General features: G+C 32.9%; 2 protein-coding genes across 15 annotated transcripts in view; both read right to left on the bottom strand.

The window, feature by feature from the left end:
- The window catches only part of LOC143242462 (dynein axonemal heavy chain 7-like), a 141,916-nt gene that overhangs the window by 22,652 nt on the left and 95,580 nt on the right, over positions 1-23,684 (bottom strand). The window lies entirely within an intron of this gene.
- The window catches only part of LOC143242465 (uncharacterized), a 52,054-nt gene that overhangs the window by 18,519 nt on the left and 9,851 nt on the right, over positions 1-23,684 (bottom strand). For 10 of the 14 annotated variants that reach the window (XR_013022772.1, XR_013022771.1, XR_013022777.1 and 7 more), the window contains 6 exons: positions 21,760-21,943; positions 18,005-18,282; positions 10,219-10,430; positions 8,625-8,784; positions 7,191-7,321; positions 6,589-6,729 (listed from right to left, as the gene is read on the bottom strand). Coding sequence is in view for 2 of the 14 variants with exons in the window: in XM_076485880.1 (XP_076341995.1) it covers positions 8,702-8,768; positions 10,219-10,430; positions 18,005-18,124 (399 nt within the window). In the remaining 12 variants the exon portion in view is untranslated. The other 4 variants (XR_013022778.1, XR_013022779.1, XM_076485880.1 and 1 more) reach the window with 3 other exon arrangements.

Genomic DNA, 23,684 nt, shown 5'->3' with positions numbered 1-23,684 from the left:
CGTAGATCCTGGGGTGGATGAGTGGGATACACCTCCTTCATTTTAGGTGGGGGTATGGTGCATACAATCATCCCCCCCTACAGTTTGGTCTGTTGAATTGTTTTATTGCATCACAGGCTTACAAATTGTTTATTCTTGTGATTCTCATGTTCTTACCAATTAAAATACATAATTAGGCCTAGACGTAGGCTTTTCAGTAGCCGAAATATACATCTTTAATATAGGCGTGCTTCTAAGCTTTTCGATTTAGGTGATAGTTTGTAAGTATCAGTCAGTAGGCCTAAGTATAGATGCAAGGCTTGCAAGCACTATCACAGAATCTACCTACGTCTTGTAATGTAGTGTAAGATTAAGTAACATTTTCATCACAACAGACTGAACAGAGCATGAAATTCGAAAATATCACTCCCAATCATAAACTCCTGTTATTTAGATCTGGTAAGCAATTTGTTGCTTGTAGCTGAATCAATCTAATGTGTATATTGTGCATGTCTATGTTGTTATGCATGTTTAGCCGGTTTTATTGTCGAACGCCTTACCTTATTCGCCTTAGCAGCTGAAGCCGATGACCATAGTGTACGTTTAGTGTACAGTTAACAACAGGTTCGGGCCTCTCTAATCCAGACGTGCCCTACATCACCCCCCTCCGCTCCCTTTAGTCTGAGCCTCGATTTTACAACAGGGCTCATTAGACCTGTGTTTGTGGCTCTCATTAAACCATGAAATTTCAGATTATCACCACCCTTTAATAAAGTGCTGGTGTTTTATGGTAAAAGAACAATATATTCTCTTGTCACACATAGTAAAAATATTGTATTTTCTTGTATAATTGTTGACTACATTGTTGATCAACAGACAATGTATATAACACGGTGTACATGTCTCATAACAAACTATTCTGACTTTTTTTTTCGTTGTATTCTCGAATTTATCAAAACAAAACATCACATATATACCCGAAACTGTTATTTGTTAAGCTTCTCATATATGTATGTATATATAATAATAATAATAGTGCCCCTAAATTCCGTAAGGAACAGAGGGCCGCAAACTCTGCGGTTTCAAAACAGACTTGGTTTTTTTAGTGAGTAGGTTGTTAGCCTACGGCCCGGCATGGCCAAGCGCGCGTTAGCGTGCGACTTCGTAATCTGAGGGTCGCGGGTTCGCATCCCCGTCGTGCCAAACATGCTCGCCCTTTCAGCCGTGGGGCTTTATAATGTGACGGTCAATCCCACTATCCGTTGGTAACAGAGTAACCCAAGACTGGGCGGTGGGTGGTGATGACTTGCTGCCTTCACTCTAATCTTACACTGCTAAATTAGGGACGACTAGCACAGATAACCCTCAAGTAACTTTGTGCGAAATTCAAAACAACAACAACAACAATTGTTAGCCTACTGCACAACCCCCAACCAGGAGGACAATTTCTCGGCCCACTGAGTGGAATCGAACCCCTGATGTTAGCGGTGTAAATCCGGAGACATACTGCTGGACTAGCGGGGGAGCGTGTATATGTATATATACACATTAATTCCAGCTGACAGGTGATATAATTAGTCTCATAACTTAATGATTTGAATGATGCAAAAAATTAATTATATTAATTATTACAAAGTCAAATTGTTGCTATTATTGCAATAACAAATACATTTTCATCTGGACTTTTTTAACCACTATGGTAACTTTCAAGATGATATACATTTAATCACACAAAAACTAAAATCCCACATTAATATAGTGAAGGGACTGGTGCAAGATTTACCTATTTCAGCTCCATTCAGAGAGCACCCAAAGAAACTCATGGAGTGTGACACCCAATAGCAGGAGCTTCACATGGATATACTTGTGGGATACTACTTGTGCAAAATTTTGAGAAATAAAAGTACTCTGAGTGGCACCGTGAGCCACTTTACAGAATCCTGTAAAATAGAGAAAATGTATTCATCTGACTAAGGATGGTAAGTAGATTGGAAGATAACAGACTGGAATAGGCAGTAACTCACATGAGATGAGACAGCCAGGTGATGAAGATAGTGTGTGATGAAAGTGGAAGATGTAGTCCACATGCCAGTCTGTAAAATGTCATCAAGTAGCCATCAAAAACAAGAGGCAAAAGAATGGGTGAGATGGGAGATTTGATGAGAAGAAATATGGAACAGCCTGCAGGTATTGACATCCAATGAAAAGTAGACCAACAACAGCAGTTGACAAACTAAGCCTGTAAGTTTAGATAGTGATAAGTCCCTCAAAGAAGAAAATCCCAGGGAAGAAAGAAGTGAAGAAGGGAGCCAGGAAATTATGAGATGTAGGCTAGGTAGCAAGATACAGCATAAACAGAATGCGACAGAAGACACAAGTCAGATTGAGCATGGAGTTGTGAAATGGAAGGGAAGTATGGGAGAAGGAGGAATCACCTTCCCAAATGCTGAAGTCTTAGAAAGAAAAGAGACCAGACACGATAAAGTAAAAGATATGGAGGATAGAAAAGGGTATGGAAAGAGTTCAAAGCATAGAAGTCTGAGAGGTGGTGACCTAAGGGAAGGAGTAAGAGGAAATAGAACTGTAGGGAAATTTAATATCAGGAGTAGGCGACCATTGGCTCAGAGAAACTGGGTAAGAGTATGCACGATTATTAAGGTCCAAACTGAGCAAGGGAACAGGGCAGGGATATCTATGGAAGGAGAGGAAAAATATGGATAGAACTGGGGAAGACAGTACCTTGCAAAATCAGGAAAGATAATGGGTGGTAGACAAGGCAGCCTAATGACCAACAATGGTAGAGAGAGCCAACCCTTTGTTGAAAAATATTGTAAAAAAAGAGAGATAGCCAACAATGAGACAGTCAGGATGAAGATGGTGATGAATAGGTCAGAATGAAAACACTATTACACTGGTAGATAGACAGGGTAGATAAGCAACAAGAATAAGACAGGAAAAAGATCACCATATAAGAATGGCTGGTTTGACAGGTAATGGATTGGATAAATCCCAAGTATGAAATCAAATAGCAACATGTTGCAGCAAGAAAGAAGGTGTGAGAGGAAGGAAAAGAGGGAAATAGCAAGACAGAAGGCAAAAAAAGAAAACCAGTGATGAGTCAGTCAAAGAGGTGCCACAAGGGCCCATAATAAAATCATGGAGGTGTGGCAAAAGCACAGATGCATAGACTCCCAGGAGAGAGCTCGCTCATCTGAAAACCCAAAGTCAATAAACTATTCCATGGGGCAGAACAAAGTCTGGTCAAGATATATGGCCTACATTGAGGTTTACAACATATAGTACATGACAGACAATAAGGCAAATGTATTGAGAAGTGACACACGAAAAAGAAGGTATAGGGTTTGAAAACAAAGAGTCCTGGATCTGATACTTTTCTGACACTTGATATAAGATATGACTGTGAAGTTTAAAGAGTGAACCATAACTAAATGATCCAACAGGAGGGGTAGAAAATGGGAACTTGCCCAAAGTACTGCCAAAAGTTTGAGTACATTAAGCTGAAGTCAAGATACATCCTTGATCAGAGTGTTCAACATAAGGTTGTCATTCAGAGATGCCTCTCTTCCTAGTAAGAATATATTGGTGAAAAAGGCATAAGAAAAATTTGGGTGGAAGTAGGTGCACATTTATAGTGGTATCGAAGTGGTAGACAGCCACTCAAAAATGTCTGTGAGAAGAGAAACAGTAGGCCCAAAGGTTCCTGTGATTCATTACACTGGTTGCACAAGGGCATTCAGAGATGGTTGATATGAGCATGGCCCAGTAGAATAAACAGTTTCAGGAAAGCTATAGTTACTAAAGACAATAGAGTCTCTCAGGCAACACGAGTAGGACAGACTCACATCCCAGTGAGAGAATGTTCCATCATTTGCAGATAGACAGGGTAAGATTCAGCCCAGCTGAGAAAGAAGTTGAAAAATACTCCCAGAAAAACAAGGTATTTGATGGGATAAGAAAGCATTTAGAAGTCTTGGCAAGCCATCCTACAAAGACAGTTTCCTACAGAAGGAAAGTATGAAGGTAAGACTTCTCCTGTTAATGGGACAGAAGAAGCCAATCATTCATGTAATAATGAAAATCATAGAGCAAGTTCTTTCAGATGGTACACAAAAGCCTTGACTGTTCTGTTAAAGACATAGGAGGTCAATGCAATGCTAAAAGAAAAAAGGATCGCTGAACTGGAAGGAATGATTTCAAGAAACAAATTTGAAATATTTTTAAGACTCAGCATTGGGAATATGAAGAAACATATCTGAGATGTCACTCTTGCTCATCCAAAGTCCAAGGAAAAAGAACCAACAAAGAGTAAAGAAATTTTCCATGCAAAATGAGGGATGACCACCTAGCAGATGAAAGTGGAAAGGTAGATTACCAGCCTCCAGTCCCCAGTTTTATTGGGGACCACAAACAGGTGAAAGTAAGACCCTCTCTATGACTTGTTTGTGCAACAGATCTGGCACAGTGACTTCCAGATATTGAAGATAGATGTAATTTGAGAGAGAAGTGAAGTTAACCAGCTATTAACTGAGAGAAGAATTGAAAGGACAGTCCATGAAAACTAACAAGTATGACCCATCTAACTGCAGATAGTTGTTAACAAAGATGTGCATATCACAAAGACCAGCCCCCATGACAACTGAATCTGCTCCATTGTCATTGATGAATCCAGAAAGTCTGACACTGGGCTGAAGAGTATTGAGCAAAAGGATAAAATAGGAAAAGGGGTAAAAATATAGGAAGTGGGAGGAGTATAATGAAACAAGTAAACAGGGAAAGAGTAGTAGTACAGTCTATGGCAGAAAGGAGAAGGGAACAGGAATTGCCAGAAAATTCAAGTAGGGCTCGATGAATTGTCTCTTACATGAAGTGAAGAGAGGAAAGGTAATAAAACACAGAAAGTAGTATTAAGCAAAGACAAGAGAACTAAGCACTGGAGAGTGAAATCGACCTCAGTGGGCTTGCTCCCAAACAGGCAAAAAAGATTTCAAGGTCTATGACTCTAGAAGGAGGAAGTTCAGTTAACTGTAGGCCATGATAAAGGAATTAGAAAGCAAGGACAAGAAATAAGATCACTGACATGGGGTAGATCTATAAAGGAAGCAATATTATTAACATAATTTTCAGAAGATAGAAAAGAATCAAAATTATTTAAGTTGGGAGTTGTGATGTAGAGAATGGGAAATATAGTAAGACAATGGAATGAGAGATAGAGTGATAAGGTCCAAATAGCATGAGGATGTCTAAAAATTCTCCTCAACGACAAGAGAGCATAACCAGAAGGGGGAGACAAACAGTAAAAGTTGTCTTTCTCATCATATTCCTTCTCAAAATGAGGGGAAATAATTCATGGCTGCATAATAAAACCTACTACCCTATGCACAATGGCTATCATGCCATTTATGTTTAACATGTTTTCAGTAGCCAAATTAAGAAATTGACAATTGCAAGGTTATTCCTCATCTCAGCAGATGCCAAAGTTGCATGAACTTGAAAGTTCATAGTTTGATAAACTAAAGAAAACAAAGTTCCTTTATTAGATTGCAAACCTCTGTAAGTTATGAATACAACAAAATACATCAAATACACACAGTGCTAAGGAAGATTAATGAAGAATCTCAGTGGAAAATCTCAGTGCACAGGAAGATTATGTCATGCTCATATTAGTGGAGGGCTTTTATTACATAATAACATCATTATGTAATGGTGAAAATCATGAGAAATCTAGTGAGTGTTGGTTGAAGTTGTTTAAAGAATTGTGGAATGCAAATCTCTCAGGCAGATGCACAAGAAAGATTGCTTTCTGTGTGAGAAGGTAGGTATGGTCTCAGAAGTAAGACATTTTATATTAATGAATGTATTATTGTGAACAGTGTGATCTATCTAAAATATTTATCAGGGTTAATATAATACAGTTCAGAAAATGATGGTTTAATTAAACACAAGTGCAATAATAATGTGAATTTACTGAGCTTATTTGGAAATATGCAATCCACTTTGTTGATTTTAAAAGTAAAATATACACAAAACTTTACTTAAAACACATTGATAATAGCAAAACAATTATGTCATTAACTGAAATGTTGTGGAAAGCAAAATATAAAACTAAGCAATTACACATGAAAAGTGGAGTGGTCCACAAATGGCATCTAGCACATGAGTGGCATGTGCATTTATGTTAGCAATTTGCTTAGAGATGTGAAGTGTGAAAGTTGGAGTAAAAGTTAGCAATGAAGTGAATGTAAGGAGAGGTATTCCTAACAGTTGGCCAGACTTCTATAAAAATTATATATCAGTGGTGAAGTGAAGGTGACAACAGCTGAGTGCTTAGCAGGACATATTAACGTTATAAAATATAAACAAATCAAAAAAACAATTCCCTATTTTGTTTATTTGATTTATATGTGTATATATCTTTATTTAAGTTAGGTAGTGAAAATTTATGACCATTTTGTTTTCTTGAATATTTTTATAGATACTTTTTTAAATTTATGATGGGGAACATCCCAGAGGTGAAAACTGCCATTGAGTATACTAAAGTTATCTTCTGAATGAGATTAAACAGTTTCAACAAAAGGACTGCAATTTTACCTTTTGAATCAGTTCCAACAACTCACTGGATTTCTTTAGTTTCTCTAAATTTTTTCAACCTGGAGAACTGCCAGTACATGTCTGTCTAAAACAGCAGCTTTCATGGTGTCTCTCCAGTTCTTGTCTACAGTTGTGAATCATCTGTATTGTATGATAAGAGTATTAAGATGATGTAATTATTCAAACAATTATTTAAAAAAAACATCTAAGATGTTGGAACACATTTAAAGTTTAAATGTACCACAAAATTATTTAAAAGGTGGTGCTACCCGTAACAATAGATTTAAACAAATAAAAATATGTTTTCTATTTGTATTTCTTTCCTGTATGGAACGTTTTTAATAACTGCATTTTATTTTTATCACAACTACATTTTTCTATTTCAACTAATAAGTATAAGAAGATAATTGAATTACACAAAGCACTAATAATTATATTTGATGTTTAAAATACTAAGCTATATACATAAATATGTATATAAAGAGAATAAAAAAGTCAGAGATAAAACAATAATATATAAATTGTCTTCACACAAGCAATAAAATACTACTTATACAAATTCTAAAACATTGAGGAAATATTAAAATAGTTGTAGTGCATACCTTCCCTCCTCTGGCATTTGAGCCATAATATCAGGGGAACTAAAGATTGGCTCTAAATATAGCCATGTAGCTTGAACTTTTAACCACTCATCAATTATCTCTCTAACATCAACAACTTGTGTTCCCACTCTCTGTAAAATGAAAAATAAAAAAGTGAAAATACTTCACAATTTGAAATATATAGTATATGAAATATAAAGGTATATATAGTGTTTATCATAAAATAAAAGTAATATTTAACAAAGAAAAATTATTAGAATATAATTAATTTGATAAAATATTTTATCAAACCTTTTTTTACATTTGTGAAACATTACCTTTAAGTTTTTCTAAAACACAGTAAACATTACTCCTTAGTATAACACGTTTCTTTTACACTATCATTTCAAACATAGTCCTTTTAGATTTTTTTCATGTATATATCTATCTTTATGTGTATTTGTCTTTAAGAAAACAATACACACACATACACATGTATATGATTATATCTGTACTTAAAAAAATTGAGAACGACCATCAACTATGTTACAAAAAAAAATTAATTTTTTGCAGCTTACTTTAACCACAAATAGAGTTAGCTAGCATTCCTCTCAAATGAAATGCATGTGTATCAACATAAAACTAATTTATTCGTTGTGGGCCTGGACTATTAATGAAATATCCAGTTTCAGACAAGAAAGAAGACTGAATATTGTTTGTGAGTTTGTAAAATTTTAGTATATAAATAATTATTTCTCATAATTATTTTTAATAACTGTTATTATAAATTGTATTGTTTTTTTGTATGTCAAAATTGGTTTGTGTTAAGAAACTTGTGTGTATTAATCCTGTTGGCAAATATTGTAAATTTAATACATTGTGACATTTAATTATCTTCTAAATTAAAATTAAAATGTCTAGTTATTTGAAATCGTAATATGTAATGTATGTAACGTAATTAGTTGTAGACTAATAGATAAAGTATAATATGTAACATACGTAATAAATGTCAATATTATTTTCATTTCTTACCTTAGAGTTCATCAACTCCTGAGTGCTTTTGGAATGGTTAAAGCTTTATCTACAATGTGTTTGTACTCATCACAAATCCTACAAGATAAAAACTTATACATGTTGTGCCATGTTAGTTAAAATTAAATAAAAGTAGGCATTTATGAAGAAAACTCAAAAACTGCATGTTAAATATATAGAGCAATCAAACAATTTCTCTTAAGTGTTTAGTTTTTTCACATCTGTATAATTAAAGTGTATTTTCTTTAACAATAAATCATTACTTCTTGGTGTTCTTGTGTGTCAATCATATGTGCAAACACAGGTATTTTAACCTTTAGTGAATACAGTGTACACAGTGTAACGTGGTTTCATACACTTACTGCTACAGTAATTATATCTCATACACTAAGCCAATAATGTACAGTGACTCCTATTTCTTACTTGTGTCAAAGAGGCATTAAAACAGGAAGTTCAATTCCAATAGCTGTTCAGCAAACTTATTCCTTTCAGCAACCATCCTATTCAAAAAATCCTCCACAATAAGCAGTTTGAATATTCCAACTGGAACAGCCTCTTGTAGCAAACCTGTAACCAGTTGAGGCTATGCAATAAAATAAATATTAGTTGGACTGATACATTTAGCTCGAACAATCAGCCACCTGTCAGTTTATACCAGTATTCCAGTGCACTGTCAGTGTCTGGGTTATTGTATCTGCCATGAATGAAGCAGTTTGAAAAAAAACCTAGTATTTACACTCCAGTCCTCTTGAATCATCAGGCTCACAAGGTTCATAATTACTACCTACTTCATCCTCTTCAAATGACTGTGCATTGGAATTTTGTAAATTACTTGCAGTTTCATTCAGAGTAAAACTCTAAACAACTTTGCTATCTTGTTGCCATAATAGTAATCAAAACAAGGCACTGCAGAAATCTCAGGTCATGTGAACTGAAATTTTAGTAAAAAATACTTTCTACTAATTGAAAGAGGGAAACACACATGCATGATCATTGTACAATACTAAAGGACTGTTTATCTGTTTGCTTACACACAGTTATAGCATCTTTGCTGATTGATGTGTTAACACATCATTAGTGCCTGATTAATAGAAATGACTCATTAGTACTTCATTGGTGATGAACATGTTAATCCAACAATAATAGTAAGGCTTTTCTCAATTGTACAGAATTTCCAGTCATCGTGTAAGTCTAATATTTTGTTTATTAGGGTGAAAACCTGAAGGTGAAGAATAGAAGTGATATAAATAAACAAACGAAAATGGTTATAGTTATTACTAGGAAATAAGACTTTATTAGTTAAAAGAAGTTTCAGTTCTATATCAACAAAAATCATAAATAGCAAGAGTACTACAAATGACTCAATACAATCTAATGATTTTAGGATTTCATTTTCTAGTTCATTGATTTACAACAGTAAGTAAATTTTACAATTTTTTTTATACTGGTTGACTTTCATTAAGGCATTTTATTTTAATTATGATCTGTAATAACTGATGTAGTTCTAAACTAGTTGGCTTTTGACTATAACATACATAATTTTTGTAAGGGTCAGATATGTTTTAAAATTGTCTTTCACAAATTATCAGTGTTACCTTTTAGCTCTTTTGAATATTTGTAGAGAATAATAACCCAATAAACAATAGATTCCTACTTCCTTCTATATATACTTCCTTCTGTTTAATAGATTTTACAAAAATACAACTTAACAACTTATGCATCATTTTTTATTTGTTATCTTTTTTATGTCAGGATAGGTTATCAACTTTAAAATATTTTAATAAATTTATAAAATGACTATTATCAAGTAGATAAGATAATATATTAGATGACATAACTGTGAAGGTACTTATTAGTGTAAATTAATATTTACTGTGCAATAAAAAAATGCTACACACTTTTTAAATTAACAGTATGTATCTAATACCCTCTCATTTTATGCTTTTTGTTGATAAACTGATTAGATTAGAATTTATAACATTAAAAAAGTCTGTGCTTAAATTTTTTATGGTGTTACCTTTTACTTTCTTCCTGGTGCTCATTTGAGATGTTATTCAATAACTTTTCCAAAAGGATCTCTGTTTGACTAGCTAAAGACTCATAATGTTCCCGAAAATCCAACTGGAACATTCCAAGATCAACAATTTTGTCTGCAGTGTACATAAATTTGTTGATCCATGATTTATACTCATAAACCTGTTTTCTCCATACTACAAAGCTGCTCTCACTCTAACATATTAAACAGTGATTTTTTCAGTCTAATGAAGATGCATTATTGGGAAATAAAAAATAATAAACTAAAAAATACATAAAAATGTTATCATAAAACTGTTTTTGAACAAAATTTACAGATTTAAAACATATTTTAGGATAGCAAAACTATTTTAGAATTAGGACCTCCTTCTTTTCTTTACTAACATCTCTAACTGAACACTTCAATGAATGAAGTTCTTAAAAATAAGTTCAAACAGTGTTAGGTAGTGCAAATCAAAGACCTGCATATCACATAACAAGGTTCTTGAAATTTCAGTGGAAAAAGAACTAGAAGGTTTCGATGGAAAAATTTAATATCTAATAAACTTAATAAAATATCAAATTAAAAGTATTTATATACGTCTAATAATGTAAATGAAGAGAATTTATCTTTACAGGAAAACTTTGCAAAAAAAAGCATGAATATGACTTATTGCAAAAGTTTTACTATATCAAAGAAAGAAAAATAGTTTTTTGAATCAATAATACAAGTGAGTTTGGTAAACCTTAGACACAGAATTATAAATTCAAAATGCAAAAAAATTATTTTTTAAAGTTCAGAAGTTGACATTTTTCATACACTGAAAATGTATTATAAATAGGTACTTACTTCGTCTTACATAAAGCTATCTCAACCTTTTTCTGCCCTCTAAGCATTGTAAAACATTTTCATGATCAGCCTGCCAGTTAATATACTTCACCAATTTCACATGATACCTCAACATGTACATATCATGTGAATACTCTCCACTAATTTTTGCATCACCTACATTTGTGCAGCTACCTCCCTCTGCTATTGTTATTCAATCCTCACTTTCATGGCAGGTTATAAAGAAGAACACCAGCCAAGGGTAGAGGAAGTAAGCAGCTATCAGAAATGCATTTTCAGTGCATGAAATATGTTAACTTCCAATATGGTCTTACCTCCTTTCATATAAAACTTGAATTCAACACTGCAAAGTTTTAGCATACAATGTGGGAACCAAGTGGAAAGTGACTCCCCTGAATGAATGTATGTGCTTTGAGATGAAAATGAAACACACTTATGAGGTACCATACTGACTTCTGGAACAGGTATGCTCTTTGCTCATGATGTAGGAAATGAATCTGTCATAGGTGTAATCCACAGTAAAATATAAACAGAATTAGCTACATACACGTGCAATCTCAACCAGACAAATGAGATTTCATGACTTGTCCTTGGCATTAGAAGGTTGATGATGAAAAAAAGATAAATTATGACATAAACATAAACGTGACTAAGCCACGTGGACTGTGTTATCTATATATATACGTAACAAGCCTAATCATAAGTATACAGGAATTAAGAAGTGGAAGTTAGCTTCTGGCTGAAACTGGACAAACTCCCAAAACCACATTAGGAACAAGAAGTATAATACATCAAAACTAGCATTACAGGGTTGCCTCAAATCAACCTCATGAACAAAGCAATATCTGTAACCAGTGTCACGAACAGAAATCGTTCATTACCCAGTCATAAATACAGGAAAGAGATATCCAGCATCTGGAATTATTAGGAAGATTTGTAACACTTACTCAACCATAGGAACAGTGCACTTATGTCCTGTATCTGTCACTGAGAAGCAGGTGAAGTCCCCCAAACTCAATTGTAGGAGCTGGAAAAGAACCTCCTGCAACCAGAATTAATGAGAATAGGAGTCTCTACCATAAACAGCTATAAGAATAGGAGAGTGTCATCCTGCACCTAGTTTTAAGAGGAGGATTCTGTATAGGCTGGGCCTGCTCTAACCTATTTGTTACTTTATTTTGACAGGAGTCCACCTGATAAAAAGCATCCAGAGGAAATGGAAGAAGGCAGATCAGCCTTGCCCTCTTCTAACTGGTAAAGTAAATTTCTAGTCTCACTCATGATCAATCTTTTCAGAAACTAAGAAATGGGTAAGAACTCCCATGTTACACTGAAAGAAAAAAGGGGGAATTACATGTGGTGGGGAGTCCAGAGGACCATCACACTAGAGAAAGTACAATGGGTATCTTTAATTCCTACTTTTAAAAGCATATCACTCCCAATTAATGCAATCAAAAGGTCAGCAAGCATGGGTGATAATCCCCTTCTGCTTTACTCAGGAAGTCCATGAGTGATGGTCTCCAAATGATATATACATATACATACCACAGGGTATGCTACAAGTGGTCTTGTTGAAACATCCCATTCCTACAGTGAGTGTTATAATGTAATCATGACGTCAATAGTGCATATCTGACCAGGCAAAAAGATATGACAAAATGATGAATAAGGTGAGAAAACACATTGTGGAGGTGGGGGCCTTCCATGGAGGAGTTAGAATACACCAGCCTAATGAGTTATTATGAAAAATGAAAGGTTTCCAGGGTATAAAAGTTGGGAAATTGAACCTCAAAAGTAGTCAGGAAATACCACATAAAATCATAAGGAGAGAACTAGACAAAAGTTAATCAGCATCAGCACCAGTGAAAGATGAAAGTGATAGTCAAACAGCATCCATGAGCAGCACAAATCTTAGGGATGAAAGACCAGTTAAGCAGTATGACATAAGAGAAATGGTAGAAGAAGCAGGTAACATTGAAAACAGAAATATCTAATTTGTGATTTCCATAAGCAATGAGGAGAAGAAAATAAAATCTTGAGGGGAAGAGGATGATGGAACATGAAAATGAAAGTTCAAAGGAAGGATGGTAAAGATGTAAAGAATCACACAAAGATCCCAATCATCCATATTATAGGAACATAGAGGATGCATGACTTGAAATAATAAAATGGAGAGAAATGAAAGGGAAAGACAAAACCTGCAGAAAAGGAATGTGTTTGACAAGTCTATCAGATATCTAGAAATGACCAACGTGGAGAACCCTTTGTCAAACAACCAGGTGAAGAACAATGAAAGAGAATGAACAGAAGGGTAGAAAGGAAAAAACTCACAACAAATAGATCAAAGTATTAAGGTATACTCTCACCTATGTGGTAAATGGACATGAAAGGGTACAAGAAAAAAAAAAGATGTAACACATGGAGTCAATCCCTGGGCTGAAACAATGCACCTGACAAAAGCCATGTGTGAAGGCAGAGTGTGGTGACATCTGGACGAACAATATATAACTGAAATCAACAGAATACAGATTTAAGGGTAGACAAAGGTTACACAAGTAAAGGCTGGAGCAGTGAGAATGATGGTTATATTGGCCAAGACAGAACCACTAGTAAAACAAGACATAGTGTGGTTTGGAATAAAAATAGAACTCTTGAAAGAATATCAAATAAGATATTAAGCATAATTGTGAAGAATTCTCCATACTTGACTGAACACGACTACCCCCCAAAGTTAGTGGATAATAAACAGAAGAAGAAAGAAAAGGAAATTTGGTGATCCAGTGGAGAAAGGCATAAATGAGATATCTCCAACTGAAAACATATCCACCTACAGGCCTGTAGATTAAGAGACTATTCCACATGTAGAATCTTGTTGGGAGGAGATAAAATCCACTACCAGATTTAGGAGAAAAGGCAAGTGAAGACCACAAAGTGGTAATTGTGGGCCCAGAAAAGAGATTTAGGATCTGAAAACACAGAGACCTTGAACTGTTACTTCCTGGCTCTGTGATACGAGTTACTACAGTGAAGATGTCAGAATGTAACATTACCACCCACTCCATGATAGAGAGAGGAAGAAAGTAGGATAAAGCTTGATGAACTGCCAAAAACTTGAGAATGGTGATATGGAAAGAAGAACTCCAAGCTGTAGATTACAAGGATAAAATGATATTACTAGTGTCATGAAAATAAGAAAAGAAACCAAAGCAAAGCTCAGCTCTGTAACCAGGAAAGAATAAAACATGTCAGTGATGGAACAAAACAAACATTTAAGTTCTAAGTTTACAAAATTAGTATGATAAGGCACATAGTGAAGAATTACAAAAAAACAACAGCATTTATTCAAATAGAACAATCAAGTACCTATTTCTGGTATGTAATCTAGAAATTATCTAAATCTACCTAATTAGCAAAGTACTTATAAGTATCAAATAGACAACCATCTAAGTGTATCTAGCCCACAAAATATGTAATAATAATAACTGTGCAAAATGATTAAGATTACCTAGAAAACACATTAATAATCCACATCTAACTTACAATTCATCTGAAGTAATCTAGATGACAAAGGACACATAATTACATCAAACACTGAAGAAAATTATGAGAATAAAGCATGGAGATAAAAACAATGAAAAATATCATTCTTATAGATTAGTGAATTACATGTTACTAGTAAAGATATGTGACATACAAGCTATTTAAACATATATAGCTTAAAAAGTACTGATAAATATCAGACAAACCATCTAAATCGGCATAGTCCACAAAATAATAAAAAAAATGTGCAAACCAATAAAATTACCTAGAAAACACATTAAGAATCAATATTAATTCACAAATCCTCTAAATTAACCTAAAGAAAAAAGGACACATTTAAGTCCTACACTAACAAAAATTAAGATGATAAAGCACACAGTTAAGATTGATGAAGAAAATTATGAAAAGATAATAAGAATTGTTTGTCTGAAGTTAAGCACAAAGTTTCACAATGGGTTATCTATGCTCTGTCCACCATGAGTATTGAAACCCAGTTTCTGATATTGTAAATCCACAGACATACTGTTGCACCATTTGAGAGCTGGAATAACAAATAAGATGTTACAAGTAGTAATCATGTGTAACTTGCAATCAATTTAAACATACTTAGTTAAAGAACTTAGTAAAAATAACCTAACAAGCCCTTGAAATTTGTTAAGTCTACACAGTATTTAATATTAATGAATATGCAAAGAAAAACAACAAAGTAATAATCAATATCTCATTTGCAATGCCTCTAAAGACACTTAGATGACAAATGACACATAAATTTCTAACATAGCAAAGTCTAAACAGAGATGACACAAAATACTTAATTCTTCCATTTTAGATAAGGACAAAGCCACACAAAAGTATTGGAGCCAAGCTACAAGTGTATTAACCAAGTGTGAAGCATTCATGTTGAAATACTTATCATGGATTCCCTGATAGAGCTGGAAGCAACAGGATAAAGGACAGGAAGAACAATTCACCACCAAAGTGAATGACATTGCAGTACAGGAATGGGTGGAAGGTGAAAACTCTTTAAGAAGTGTACAGTGTAATAGATTAAAATAAGCTACTGGAGAAAAAGAGTCCAAATTATTTTCTCATTAATTGTATTTTTCTCAGAAACAATGCCACATGAAAAATAAGAAGAAATAACTGTTGAACATATAAACGTAGCTTCCTGCAAATTAAGACAAACTTTCTTTGCAGATGAAGTCTAACCTGATTCCTGAGAAGCTGTTTAACAGTAACATTTTCGACTGTAACAGGAAATGCATAGTTGACACAATGTTTGCAATTCATGAGATCTCTTATATTTCAGTAGCATGCAAAAAAACATAACTAAACAATGCTGTACCAATAGAGAAGGTGTGAAAGGAGGTAAGACCATATCAGAAGTTAACATTTTTCTTGTGTATTTCTTTCAGAATCTGCCAATTCTTAAAAGTGAGGATTGAGTGAGAATGGCAGAAAGAGCTAAGCTGCTTCAATATAGGTAGCACAATACTGTTGGTGGAAAGTAGTCACATGATATGTACATGTTCAGAAATGGTGCAAAATTGATAGGGGTATATAGACTGGTGCACTGATTGAGAAAAGTTTTTAACAATGCTCAAAGAGCAAAAGAAATGTGATATAGCTGTGTTTGAGATCATACTGGAATAATTATTATTAAAACAATGCAACACATATAATACAATATGTTAATAATATAATAACACTTATTTATTGCTAAAGTACAGTTTATTAATACAATCACACTGTCTGCTTTAAACTCAATTATCAAATAATACAAATATTACTATGTAACCAAGAGTTTACCAACACAGTTACATAATAAACTCTCTAAAGACACAGAGCATTGTTTACTAACACAATCACATTGTAGTGTTAATGAACAAAATGACATTATGATTTTTTTGGTTTTAAAACACTTAAGTAACACAGACACAAATATCAGACACTAAATATTCCACTTAATAAATCAAGTAACAAAAGTATTTAAAATTTTTACTCTCAGAATATAGTCTTCTAACATAGTCCAATGCAGAACTTCATATTGTTTTACATTAACCTGCTATATTGCTGTCATTTACACAATATTTAATTATTCTTGTTAATTTGTCTTGTGAGGTTCATTAACATATATTTCTTTACATCTAGCAAATGTTTAGTATTATTTAATTGGTCCTGAAGTCTCCACAATGTTCTATTTACAAAGGCCTTCAGTAAATTCTTAAACTAGAAAAACACATTATAGCAAAAAAATATCTAATAATAATGGCCTCTGAAGAGAATACATAAAAAAAGTTTGTGTGTGTGTTTTCATACAGCAAAGCCACATTGGGCTATCTGATGAGCCCACTGAGGGGAATTGAACCCCTGATTTTAGCTTTGTAAATCTGGAGACATACCGCTGTACTAGCGGGGAGAAAAGCTTTAATGAAGAAATGTAGTAAAAATTTATTGTTGTTTTAGTAAAATCCTACACATTGGACTGTGTTTTCTGTCCACTGTAGTGAATTGAACTCATGAATTTAGAGATTTAAATCCATAAAGTTACTGCTGACCCACTGGGTTTGGGGACTGCTAAAAGTTAGAATTCAGTCAGTTTTGCTGAGGTTTGTTTTGTAATTATAAATATATTTAGAATAACTTATCCATTTTACAAATGCTCTTAAATGTTTACTACATCTATCATACATATATATATCAAGCAGAAATGCTGTTTGTGCATATACACTTCTCACCTACACTTGGCATGCACCTTCAGGGCCTCTACAGAAAGTCTTGATGGATCAGCACATAAACTTAGTTCTCTATGTTATCCCCCTTGGCCACTATGTATTTTACCTACTATTTTACTGATATCTATTTAACTCTGAAAGTACTCTTAGCACCCTCCTAGGAGTGATATTGGTGGGCTTGCATTTGGATCTAATCGCTGTATGTTACTTTCTAAGGACTACTGTGTCTTCTCCCCGTGTGCTGAGAAGATATATCAGATATTTGAATATCATAAGCATGGGATGGCTTTGGCATGACTGTAACCATTCTGCACATTACTCAAGCCTACTCAGTTAGAGACTGCATGATTATTCCCATTTCTAAATAAGTCATATGTAGAGTTTTTGTTTTTAATCTGTAATTTGTCTCAAAAGGACAGTGTACATCCTGTGCACAATATTGCTGTGGGTCCATACTAAATTTTGCACTTCGCTGCTCCACTAGAAGTAACATGTTAGGCAGCACAAACATAAGCAGTTTTTCTATTATCCCATAGTTAGCCATCATAATCAAATATAAAATGATTAAATATAATGGAAAAAAACTGTTAATTCTTTATATTTTAACATGATCACTGATCAAATGATGCAAATAAATTTCCTACTTTAATAACTTGAAAACATACCTCACCATCTAAAATGTAAAGATACTTATTAAAGTTGTTCATGTATTTCTGAAGATGCTGGAATTGTTCTTTGACAACAGTTAATATCTGTGTCTTGATAATACTTGAGAGCCAAAACATACTGTATTCAGATGATTTTCAACTCGAGGAATTATTCTGACAGAATGAAGCAAAGAATCCAAGATATCCAACAAAACTGTTTCAAAATTATGGTAAGTTGGTTCAAGTTTGATCTGCTGTCCAACTGCAACCAATTTTATAATAAACATGTGATTTTCCTGAAACAAAAAAAGACATGTATACAAATTTTACTCTATGGAGAAATAGATATTTTTGTGCAACATACTGGATGGTTGCATCTTATCTACTCTACAAAGCCTAAAAACACATTTGTAAAAGTTTAGAAAATATTTTAATGTTTTCTAACTAATCTGTAACATTTTTTTTCTTTTGTGACAAGCAAGTAAACAACTGCATGAAGGTTGTATAGGTATGCAAACATGTACTTTAAAATGCAGTCCTCAGTTATACAGAACTTATCAACTAAAACTAACTGCTCACCATACTTAACTCTCAATTTGTATAAAATATATTTTTGTACAGCAAAGGATTTGAACTGTACAAGTAAATGGCTGTGTTCATTTTCTACTTATGTATGTGTGGTGATGAAAAGCATTATTTTACAGTTAATAGGTTTTAATTTTTATCTTATGTGGAGTAATAATCAAAGTTTAAATTTTTATCTTATCTGAAGTAATAATCAAAGTCTTAATAAAAAAGGTAAACAAAGTTCTGATACTGTAATGAACATCACATATGAACACAAACAGTACAAAATGATTTACAGTAATTTAAGGTGTATGTCTAAAACTCATGAACATTATACTCAGATTAGTTGACTAACTTTTATCCACAAAGAAGAAAGAAAAGTATATTTAGCCCATATTTGGAAGTAAATTTTCTACAATGCTAAATAAACAACAAAACCAATGTTTAAAGTAATTTTTAAGAAATTTTCCATTGGTTTTTTTGTAAACAATGAAAATATCTTTTCTGTGGTAAACTTTAGAAAATAACATGGGGATGTATTAAAGGTACAAGTTCTTTTACAAGGCAATCAAGCTTGGTCATTGAAATTACATAATATACATAGAATTATGCTATTTTAGGTAAAGTAATAAAAAAAAAAAAAGAAATGAATCCTACTAATTATAAGCTAATCAAGCTTACAAAAGTTAAATGTGAATTAAAACACACAAGAGAAACAATCATAATACATGTATACACAAAAATGTTTTGGGAGAGTAACCAAAACTGTTTTTCCTTCTTCTCTGAAAGCTGTTAGTTTGTATCACTGTAGTTTAACTTTTTTTTAATGTTGAAGAATATATACTCAGCAGTGTGTTGTGGTTCTTGCACTTGTATACTTCTTTGTAAACCTTTTTTGAAAGTGCAGAAAAAAATGTTTTAGGACTGTTTCTCTTTGTGTGTAAATTAAAGTTTTTCTACTTTTATTCTTAATGCAAATCTTATGTGAGTTGTATGATAGTGTCAGTTAACATTAACTTTGATATTCAAAGATGACTACAACGATAACTTGAATTTTATAATTCAGATGTTTTACCTCAAAACATTGTAAATGGGTTGGTAAATGTTGTGTAGCAACTTTCCACTGGCTAAGGCTAACCACTTCAAAAAGAATTTCAAAAGATTAAAAAAAATAGAAAGACACAAGAGGCTTATGCCTATCACTATTATAAATAAAGAGATGTGTAAACTGTGGGAGATGGCAGCAAGGGCTTAAGCTTTTATAAGAAAGGGTACATCAACTAACAATGATTTTCAGAAAGTTAGGAAGAGTATTATACAGTGGAGGTAACTGTAACGAGCCTGTTCTATTGAACAAAATATTTTATTCATTGAATTGTATATACAAGGAACTACTAGAGAGAAAGTCAACAAAAGAAACAGAGAAGGATGTGGATGATAACCTAAGAAGATTGTAGTTATGGGTGATTCCTTGACAAAGTATGTGAATAGGATTGTCTGTGGGGTAAATACAGAGAAAATAATTAAACAAATGTATTCCTTTAGAAAGAAAAGGGTAGCTCCAAATACAAAATCAGGTTGGTTCACAAAGGGTATAAGAGATAAAATTAAAGAAAAGCATTGTATATTCAAGAAATATAACAAAGTCTTCAGATAAGGTAAAACCCTTTAGGACTGATAGAGATCGGCCTATATTTAATGATTATGAGAAGGCTGGGTTATTAAATTTGTTTTTCTTCAGTTTTAATTAATGAATATTTAAAAGGTATTCCTAATCTTGAACAGGTTGAAAAAGATGAATTCATTAATTCTGAGATTGTTTAGAAAACATTGAGCAGTTTAAAGAACGATAATGCTACTGGGCTAGATATTTACCAAGAAATTTGAAGGAGGTTAAGGATTAGATATATAAGCTGCTTGCTACTATTTTTGTTAGTTCTTGAATAGTGGGCAGGTGCCAAAGGATTGTAAGTTAGCTAATATTTCACTCCTCTTTTCATGAGAGATAATAATTCTCCCAGTGATTATAAGTGTATTAATCTTACATCAGTTGTGAAAAAAATTTAAGAAAGTCTGATAATAGAGGCTTTACAAAGTCATTTCAAAGGGTTACTGATTATGTAGATGAGGATAACAGTGTAGATTTGGTATATTGACCTTCAGAAAGCATTTGACAAGGTGCTAAATAAAACATTTAAAAGGAATTATCTCTGTAGGTATTAGAAAACAATTACCTAACTGGATAGAAGAGCAGCTGAATGGAAGATTGTTACTGTAAATACAATTCAGTCACACTATTAATATCACAAGTGAGAGTCAGGTTTAGAACCTTTGCTCATTTTTTGATTTACATCAATAACATAATAAAGGAACAATTAGTTCTAATAATAAAATAATTGTACAGGTGAGAAAATAACAAATGCAAAATAGATTATAAAGTAATGTTGAAAGAGTCAACAATTTAAAATAACTTTATTGATAAAACATGAATACCATGTTTTGGGCAACAGCACTTCATCAGCTCTGGAGTATTTGTGTACAAATTATTGTTATGAAATAATTTCATGTGGCTTTGCATATGTGAAGATTCTCTTTAATGAGCTATGAAAGTTGGTTTACTCTAACAGGTTTAGTTTCTGTTTTTCATTTATCTTATCAACACTATTTACTCTTCCACTTCACTTATTTGCTGAATGAAATTTTCACATTTTTCCATCTCAGGCAAGATCCGTTAATCATAGTTTGAGATGCAGTGATGTAGTTGGTTGATTGTTCAGCTTAAATTGTTGATCATAAATGAGGAGTGTTTTGTATTTTCTTTGCATCCATTCATCATTCAATGAGTCTTTTATTCTGAAGTGTCCACTGCTCAGTTTCTCACTTCAGTCTTAGTTTAGATGATTGTAAATTCCAGAGTTATTCAACTTTATATGCTCCAGGTCCAGTATTTAACACATTCAGTTCAATGAGATGTCAATAAAACATTTAATCTATAGTTACACGTTTTTTTAAACATTTTTTGTATTACTGGTAACTTTCTTTTACAGATAATCAATTCTTTTGGTAAAAATTAATTATGTATTTATAACAGACAAAATGTAGTTTTGTTTATGCATTTACAAATAGGAAATAGGGCAACCCATGTTATTCTAAAGATAAATTAAACATCTTTCTTTAAAATGTCAGGCAAATATTGGCATAACTACCTTAGATCTGCATAAAAATTCAGTGTATTTTTCCATAAACACCTTGCAGAGAGATTGGAGTTGCAGAGTCATTAGCATTGCTACATTGTCAAAGAAAGACTGCAGATGAAGCTGAATAGTGGGAGACGGAACATGCTTCTGCTTGATACCTTGATGAATTATGTTTTGTACAGCTGTAAACCACCTGAAAGAAGAAAACCTACTTATTAATACGTTGTAAACATCACAATCTGAGTTGATGCTTTTCAGTTTACCTATTGTTATTATACTAACAAGCAAAAAAGGATTTACAAATCTGTATTTTATAAACAGAATTTTAAGAAATGTTCTGATCTTCCCACATTTTCTATAACTGAGGATATAAAAACTTGCTTTCTTAAAGAACTCATTATCTTATATTCTACATAATATTATATTTCTCAGTTTACCTATTGTTATTATAATAACAAGGAAAAAAGGATTTACAAATCTATATTTTATAAACAGAATTTTAAGAAATGTTTTAAGAAATGTCCTGGTCTTCCCACATTTTCTGAAACTGAGGATATAAAACTTGCTTTCTTAAAGAACTCATTTTCTTATATTTTACATGTGAATGATTAAGTATACAAATACTACATATCTTTCTTTCCCATAGTATTTACTATTTACAACAATCTTTAATTTTTTTAAATTCTGATTAAACCTGGTAGCTGTCACATGAAACATCAAACCTGAGGTGTTACTTCTTTGTGACTCAATATTTCAAGAAGACAACGTACTATTTGTGGGATAGTTTAATTGCATTCTACTTGACCTTGTGTTTGTGAGGATACTTTGAAGTTGTCACAAGAAACAAAGACATTTCTATGTCCTGGTACCCTTTTCTGCATTTTCTTGTGATAAGCAAATTTTATGGTTATGATGAAGCCTTCAATTGAATCTGGAGGAGAGCAGTCTGTCTTTTAAGAAAGCCAAAACTTGGTTCTTGAAGTCTTATCAATGTTTATACTTACTGAAAATGTGTACTACAGTTTAACTTTCTCATTTAGAATATCCTTTAGTTTCCCTTGATACAATAAATAGTGTTGAATTTGTTGTCTTTTTTTATTCCATTTGTTACAAATCACTGCAATTTTCTTCTCTAAATTAGATTCATGAATCTCTCATTTTTGTGGAGATCAAGAGATGCATAATGATACAGAAAGTTCACTGTTACATTATTGATTCGTTGTTGCTTGATTAAGTGTTTTATGGCACAAAGCAGCTAGGCTATCTGCACCAAACATCTGGTAAAAAGTTAAAAGTAAATTTAGTAAAATTCATAAAAGGAAATTAAGGTAAAACAAAACAAAGTTAAAAAAACAACATAAATAGCATAAAACCAATGTTTACATCTAGTCTACAAAGTCAAGAAAAATTACAGAAATTTATGTTGTAAAGGACTTTCTGTAGTGTAACTGTAATAATGATAACTCACCAGGAAGACTAACAGGTAAGTACAAAAACCACCATCAGTCACCTGATATAATAATACCTTGCCAGGATGACTAATGGGTAGTTCGAACAGCAGCGTTAGTCACCTGAAGTTGGCCTTTCCAGTCCTAGCATCGAGTTATTTCATGTTAGGCCAGTTTCTAATTTTAAATTGAACTAGATGATTTTTAAAAGGGAACCACATTAAAAAGGTGTAATGTAGAAATTAAAAAGATTAATGACCTTTAGAAAACTAAAAACATTACCAAGGTGGACAGTGTCACCATCACTGTCTAACATTATGGACAAACCTTGGGACAGAACATGTTTAAAATGGTGCCGTTGTTGAGAGTCATAACAATGACAAGAAAGTAAAATGTGGCTTATTGTAATTTGAGTGTTACACAAACTACACACTGGTGCATCAGTCCCAGATAAAAGCAAATGATGAGTTAAAAAACTGTGACCAA

The sequence above is a fragment of the Tachypleus tridentatus genome, unplaced genomic scaffold, assembly GCF_004210375.1.
Source record: "Tachypleus tridentatus isolate NWPU-2018 unplaced genomic scaffold, ASM421037v1 Hic_cluster_2, whole genome shotgun sequence".
In the NCBI taxonomy this organism is placed as follows: Eukaryota; Metazoa; Arthropoda; class Merostomata; order Xiphosura; family Limulidae; genus Tachypleus; species Tachypleus tridentatus.
This window is presented reverse-complemented; position numbering and strand designations above follow the sequence as displayed.